This window comes from Leptidea sinapis, chromosome 20 (assembly GCF_905404315.1).
Source record: "Leptidea sinapis chromosome 20, ilLepSina1.1, whole genome shotgun sequence".
In the NCBI taxonomy this organism is placed as follows: Eukaryota; Metazoa; Arthropoda; class Insecta; order Lepidoptera; family Pieridae; genus Leptidea; species Leptidea sinapis.
Window position 1 is genome coordinate 9822915 of NC_066284.1, and position 8047 is coordinate 9830961.

Here is an 8047-nt window from a genome sequence, read left to right on the forward strand (position 1 = left end):
GGATTAATTATACAAATTAAATATGTAACCAAAATTTATGCACGATGCGGAATTAAAGTAGAGAAAAAATTTGAAGAAACTTAGCAATAGTACCATAAACAGTACATGTTGATTGTTATTGCTCACAGACTGAGATCCGGACACATGCCTTTGAATACGTTTAAATTTTTGATGAAAATTGCGGGGTAACCTCTATGTGAGTCATGTGGAACAATTGAGGATCTTGAGCACTTGTTAAAGGAATGAGTCCGATTGCAGTCTAGTAGAGACAAAATTGTAAGACTTATGGGTTTGAACAGATTTGATACAGGCATGTTTGTAAATGTCTGTTTGAATCCATAAGTCTTATTTGTTGAACACTATTGATATAACTTGCTTTTCGTTTTATTAACTTTTTTTTTAGTTTAAGTTAAGAATTTTGTTTTTCTTTTGTCTTCATTTTAATGTACTTAGATTATAATGTACATACGTATAAAAGCCCCAAAATATTGATTTAAATTTGAAGAAAAAAAATACATTCGTCTACTATTTATAAGAAGTGGTGAGACTTTCAGGATTCTCGAAAAATCTAAAATTTATATCGGCACCCCAATTGTTTTCGTGCCTTGAGGCTGGAGATCTCTCAGTAGTCATTATAATTTCAAAAGCTTTAAACAGAAACGCGAATTGTGCTTGTACAGAACTGCTTTATCTTTACCCTTATATCTATTTACCATAGGAAAAGAAAATCGATGAATATAGTTACAATAATTACTAACAAGAACTATCCTTCTATCGCAAAAATTGATCCCATTTATCATGTTTGGGGGAGGCGTTTGTCCCGCAGTGGAGGTGTTTCGGCTGAACTGAAAGTTTTTGTTGTTCATGCAGTGTACTAATAAATATATGATGTCTTCAGACAACCACGGCTCTGGGCAAAGTCTTATTAAGGAACCTGACCCAACTACGCGATACTTAATATGATTATATGCAGTAGAAACTATCACTACGAAGAATTTTTCCCTGAATACTGGCAGCATTTTCGCGTTGGATAGCTAGAATGATCCATTGGCCAAAATTGCCGCTTGGGTTTCTAGAAACCCAAGCGAGCATGCTAGCCAAAGCGATTTAATCGACTAATGAAACGTGCAGCCATTGACAGATTGATAGATGACGGCTATAATCTTATAAAAAAAGGAGATCTGGAGACCGAAATCCACTACGTTATAAGCAACTGTTCGCTTTCAAACATAGCCGGGTTATACTTCGTGGCCAATCGCGATACCGTAATCCTACTAATATTATAAATGTGAAAGTTTGTATGTCTGGATGTATGTTTGAACTTCTTTAACGCAAAATCTACTGAATACATTTTGATGAAACTTTACAATAATATAGCTTACACACCAGAATAACAAATAGGCTATAATTTATAAAACTATAGGGTGAATTATACAAAATATAAAAGAAGTGTGATTGTTACTAACGAATACAACTAGTGCCATCTCTTATCAACTAGCAAGCACAAGATCAATACAATTTATATGGCAAAACAACGTTTGCCGGGTCAGCTAGTTACTACTATTTCAAACTTATGTCAAATGACTGCACGTTTCATACTAAACTAAATTTCAATTTTTACTCAGGTAGTTCCGCCTCTTATTACGTAGTATTTAGATCCTCTTTGCTATTAAGGCGCATATAAAGTACTTCGTACGTTATCGTATAAAATGATTGTGTTTGAATAAATTAATGATATCTTCAGGCAACCACTGCTCTGGGCGAAGTCTTAGCTGCTAAGGAACCTGACCCAGTAAGCACAGAGTACCGGAACCAGTTCGCATGGCCAAAAGACGGCGTAGATTCTGCTCCACGTAAGAGCATATCTATGGGAGCGCTGAAGAAGGCAGCGGCTGCTGAAGGTAAGACCTAAAAATTATTGGTTGGAACAAAGACGCCCTTTAATGCCTTAGTTGAAAACAATAGGTATATAGGGTTATTCGAATAAACCAATGTGTGGTGAGGCAGATTTAAGAAAAAAAAAGCTGCTTTCATTACTACATATGGCAGGGAAGAGTAGAAACGACAAACCAGAAGAAGCGGAAGAAAAGTAATAAAAAATCAATATTAGTCAACTGCAACTCAATCCTAGCTCTAAAAATTATTGGGATAAAAAGAGATCTCTAAAAAATGTTGGGCTAAAATAAGAGAACATTTTATCTCGATTTTAAACATAATATTCTTTCTTGTTACAAGCATAACAAACAAATAAACTAAATTTAAATTTTATATGATGGATCAATCTGGATCTGGTTATCTAAGATGGATATACTAAGGAAAAAAACAGTATAATTTTGGAAATAATTTATTACAAGTCGCAGCAGTCAGTAATTGACCTCTAGGAAACAGTAACAGTATCCAGTAACACACTAGAACGAGTATCGCTTGTATTCATTTCGCCCTAAATGTTCACATAATCGCACAATTACTGAATGACTCAAAGAACCAAGTATGCGAATTATATATTTAAGGATTAAACTCGAATGTTCTCGAACAGTGTAGGTAATAAGAAATAATAAACAACGTGTTTACAAAACAACTAGTTATTTGACGGTCGAGATTCTTTTACGAAGAATTGTTTTATGTCAATAAGGGACGAGAAGAGCAGGACGTTCAGCTGATTCAGTAATTGATACGCGCTGCCTATTCCAATGCAGTACCGCTCAGGATTCTAGAAAAACCAAAAAATTCTGAGTGGCACTACAATTTCGCTCGTTACCTTGAGACATAAGATGTAAAATCTCATTAGCCCAGTAATTTTACTAGCTACGGCGCTCTTCAGACCAAAACACAATAATGCTTACTTACACATTACTACTTCGCGGCAGAAATAGGCGCCGTTGTGGTACCCATAACCTAGCCGCCATCCTGTGCAAAGGAGTCTCCCATTGGTTCAAGAAGATTTCGATGTTTGATTTGACATTCGTAAAATTTTAAGTTTTTCTATAAATCATTTCAGTATAGCTCGAATTAGAAATTAAAATGTTGTGATGTTACTTACTCAGTGTTGCTATATATTGCCATCCGTTGACGAACATAGACTCACAGATTTAATAACATCACTGTAAACTTTTTCCATTAAAACCGCGCTGAATAGAGAGTTTATAACTTCATGCGGTTATTAAATTATGCATGAATTTTAATAATTGTCTTTTATGAACACGAATGGAATTTTATATGAATATTTCTCAGCTTCAGTCAACAAAAAATTTTAAGAATATTGTCAGTATAATTATATGATAATGAAACATATTATGTTCACAAAAGTCTTTACCTTTCTGCTCAAAGTTGTGACTTTTCGTACTAACGACTCAAGAAATAAGAAATTTCTTGTAACAAATTTTAGTACTTAAAAGTTTGAAGGGTCCTACCCTTGTAAAACTGTACTCGTAAACAAGGATTAATGAAGTCTCGATGTCATTTAAGTATTATACACAAGTCCGGGCCCTAGGGTGTCGGAAGAGGCGACTTAGGGCATTTATCAGTGGCTGCTCCCTTGCACAGGATGCCGGCTAAATTATGAGTACCACGACGGCACTTTTTTCTGCCGTGAAGCAGTGAAGTTGCTTACACTTCACTGTGTTTCGGACTGAAGGGCACCGTAGCTAGTGAAATTACTAATTAATTTTGGATTTTTCAATAATCCTGAGAGGCACTGCATTGTCTACACGTCTCAACCCTTATCGCTATAAATAAAAATGCTGGATGCGATTTTCGCATGCCTTGTTCCACTGCCTTCGAGGCGGATTTTATATTTCTGCGTATTCAATGACATCGCACAATAGAAACTCTTCCCCCTGTTCGTGTGAACTTCAGTAAATAGTGAAGGTGGTGCTTGTCCTGAAAGACCTTTGCTGCCTTATCAACAAAATGCCTCTACAGCACTCTGTGATTGGGGGTAGGGCATTCGGTATATCGAGACCTATTCTGGTCTATATTTGGTCTGACCAGCGGATTGGTGATCGACCCGTGGTCTTAATTCTTGATCTTTCCCACCATAACCAGTTTCTCCAGATGTTCTGGTTGTCTCTGGCTGGTTGTCTCTCTATGACCAAAACAAAACTTCCTAGTTGTCTTCTTACCTTTCCAACTGAAGACAAGCAGTGACTATTGGAGGGTATCTTCATGTCTCCCAATATCTTCAGGCGTTCCCCAAGATTCCTATCTCGGACCTCTTCTATGTGGTATTTTACTTAAAGGTACAACTCATTACCGTTTTGCCAAATTCTGGCTAACTTGCTGATTACTGTTTTAACTATCTTTGTACTTCCACGAATTTCTCCGTAACAGCATCTCTGATTTATCTTTCAATCATCCCATATACACCAACTCGTTTACCAACTCACAGTCTGAGAATTTAATACAACCTAGAAAGGCCATGTTGAAGATGTTGCTTAACATGCCATTTGAAAATTTAATTTGAATTGTTTTTCTGTCGAAACTCCTAAGATTGTTAAACTTACAGCAACTTAATGTTCAAGGTTCGTTGGAAGCTGAACCTCTGATGAACCACGCTGATGACCACGACGAAGGTCAGAAACGGTACATCGAAGACTATCTGTGGAACGGTCAGAAGCCAGGTGTACAAAGGTATACCTATATTTACCTACTATATTATAAAGCACTTATTTAACATAAGTTGATTCATTTAAGCACTGATATATACAATTTTACTAATGAAAAATATAAACATAAAACTTTTGATATAATAAATTATTATAAAACCCATGAAACAGGTCCGCACTGTAGGTACCGTTTTGGGGCCCCGAGTGCTAAATTGCTAAAGTGCACGAATCAACTATGAATTTATACTATTTATACTTTATTAATGCTTTATTAGGGATTTCTTTGCTTTTTTATTATAATTAGATATTAATTAAACCCATTTGATCATTATTCTATAGATTGTTTCTTTTTTTATTAATATTCGCATGATCTCGTTTATTAAGCATGTTTCTTATCAAAATTTATCTGACATATTTAAATCTTTTGTTCTCGAAAACGTCAATAGAAATTGATATAAGTTGATAACAAAGAAACAATCTATCATTGAAATTTGTAACAACATGCTTGCTTACGCTAAAGCAGCTTATGCTAAACCATTTCAAATGCAAATAATCATCATCACATATATAATTCATTATAAAAAGTAAAAGAAATATTGAAAAACCTTCCTTACTAATAATTATCACCTTTTACTAGTTCCTCTGTCAACTCTTTTCAGGTTTCAGAAACTCGTCACTGCTATGCTTTTGATTCTGTCTAGTTTGTGTACTAATTTTATAGCGAAGGAAACTCTTGCTGACTAAATTTGCAAACTTAACAACAAAGTAAATATTTATTTTATAATCTTTCAAATATGTTATCAGTGACAGTTTCCTCCGTTCGTGTTCTGCCATATCTTTAACCAGCACCTTCCTGGGTACAGCAGAACAAGTCTAAATTTCGTTTTTGATATTTGCTTACATCTCGTCTTCTCACGGTGGCGGTTTCGAGCCGAGTAGCATTAGACCAGATAGTTCGGAATGTCAGCTACTAGATTTTTTTAATAGCAATGTGTCCTGCACTTGTCAATGTGAACGTTCAGATTTTGTTAGATTGTGTATCGTTGTATCACCTAACACTACAGACACTGATACCAGTGCGGCCATCGACCGCGCTCCTTCCTGTCTTTCACTACTAACCATTCTACCAGCATTGCCAGCTTGTGAGTATTGGGCATGACCTCACGAACCAGGCTCGGCGCGGGCCTTACTTGCCGCATATCATCGTAACGTCAAAACGCCTCACTTGAAATGGAATTTTACAGAAAATCGACGTTCCGTAGCGCACTATCGGCCCTCATATACAACGGAGAGGATCGTTCCAAAGATAATAGAAAACGTTACAAAAGCGAGTACAAAAAGAAATTTAGACCGTTCTCTCAATACGTGTACGAGGCGTCTAAAGGGACATTTACAAAATGCAGGGGAAAAGGGAAGTCGAATGATGTCGAGGCGAGCGAGAGGTTGGTGGGTGATAGAGGGGTAGAGGGGGGGAGTAGTGGGGTGGACGGGGCTTCGGCGGGGACGGCAGCCATCGCAGGTGCGGAGGACAGCGCCACCACGCTGCGGGCAGCTGGGCTGCAGCCGTTGGGGCTGGCGCAGGGCGAGTCCTGGTACCGGGAAGTGCTGGACTTACGCAAGCGAGCCGGCGAATACAAGGTGCATACAAGTGACCCTATCCAAGAAATAAACACTACCATATCAATCAGGGCCCCTAAAAATTTTGCGTAATCTAAAAAATTTATCATAAATGATAGAGTCATAGCCAATTCTCAAACACTACATTCACATTGCACGAACCGCCTTTCAGTCGCCACTTGAAAGGCGGTGCCATGATCATGCTTGTTTCAAAATAAGCATTATTCGACAGTACCGCGGCTGGGGTACGGAGCTGGCTCCAGAGCACATCACACAGCTTTACAATAAGCAAATCGAGCTCTGGTACCAAGTATCCCGCCGGTCCTCGCTCTCGGCTCTATCACTCGCTTCCACCAGTCACAAGTAAGTGCACTAGCCAACGCTAGCTAATAATAATGCTATTGGATTAGTATGAACTAAAGTAGAAAACTCAGTAGATAAAATAAAAATAGTGACAACAACAGCATTTTGATTATTTTATTTTGAGAAACATTTTTATTATATTTCTGATGCTGAGAAGATATCGCTCAAGAAATACTTTGAAAATGGAAAGCGCGGTATAGAACAATTTGTGTAAGAAATCTATGAAGTATCTGGCCAAAATGACAGTATTCATAAGAGAAAACTCTTGTATTATGGTGATATTTACTATTATTATATACAAAATTACTTAGGACTTTTTGTTTTGATTCGGTCTACTCAATATTTCAGTCTATTTTCTATCTATTTAACAAAGATTCGTACAATTGTGTTACTATTTGTTGTTTCATATTTCAGGCCTGTACCTCGAGATGAAAAAGATGGAAAGGACTCCAAGGGTCAATCTCCTAAGAAGTATCGTTCGTTCCGGTCAGCCCCGCACCAATCCATACACGCCAAGCTCCAAGAGACCAAGGCGTTGGAGAGGTCTCCTCACAAAACCTCACCACAAAAACAAAGGAAGAAGCTGCAAGGACACAGCTTTGATGAAGGTGCCAATCAAGAAGGTATATGCCTCTATGGATATATTGATCACTTTTATAGTATTTTATGCAACAGTTGAATAAGAAGGGTCAAAAAACGTGAGTGGTGTGGATTGCTATGTGAGCTGTAGGCGATCATCATATTTGACCTAGTTATACAACGTGTCGCATACAATATTTTTGTCTACAACTAGGTAATTTTAAATAAAACAAAAACAGATAAATAACATAAGTTTTCGAGTTGCCCCTTGAATGGGGAAAATGTATTGTAGACATACTTATCTCTGGTGAGAATAAACCTTCCAGCATCTTTCCGTGTTATATTAAAAGACTTTTTCTTAACTTAAAATTTAAATCTATAGTCTCATGATTTAAATATGGAAATATTATGTATGTAGTATAGTATGTACTCCTTATTACTTAATATTTCTATGAACGTACTATTCCCGCCTTGAATGTCCATTTTAAATACAATATGGTTAGTAGATATTTTGAGATCAGATATTATATAGAATTAAATATTACATCCTCCTTGAAAACAAATAAAACAATAAAACTTAATTTGATATTGCTTTCTATTCTTTTGTGTATATTTCAATACTAAAAATGGGACTGTCTTCGAACGAAGAAACGCATTAAGTATTCGTAGGTAGAGAGAACTCCATGCGAGCAGAAGTGATATTATTTAAAATTAGAGGGGGCTAACGGGCAAGACGCTCACGGGTTGGGAGAGGTGAGGCAACAACAGGTGTCAAGAGATGCGTTGCCGGCCTTTTTGGTGGGAGTATGCTCTTTTATTGAGAGTCCCTAAGTCGTATCGGTTCGGGAAAACCGCAGCCGTTGCAGCAACTGTAGTTGATTCCA

General features: G+C 37.1%; 1 protein-coding gene across 1 annotated transcript in view; it reads left to right on the forward strand.

Moving 5' to 3' along the window:
- LOC126970349 (uncharacterized) overlaps positions 1–6509 on the forward strand; it is a 76103-nt gene extending 69594 nt beyond the window's left edge. The window contains exons 6-9 of the mRNA XM_050816203.1: positions 1745–1901; positions 4521–4629; positions 6008–6078; positions 6475–6509. Of these exons, the coding sequence (XP_050672160.1) occupies positions 1745–1901; positions 4521–4629; positions 6008–6078; positions 6475–6509 (372 nt within the window). The remainder of the gene's footprint in view (positions 1–1744; positions 1902–4520; positions 4630–6007; positions 6079–6474) is intronic.
- Positions 6510–8047: the final 1538 nt, after the last annotated feature.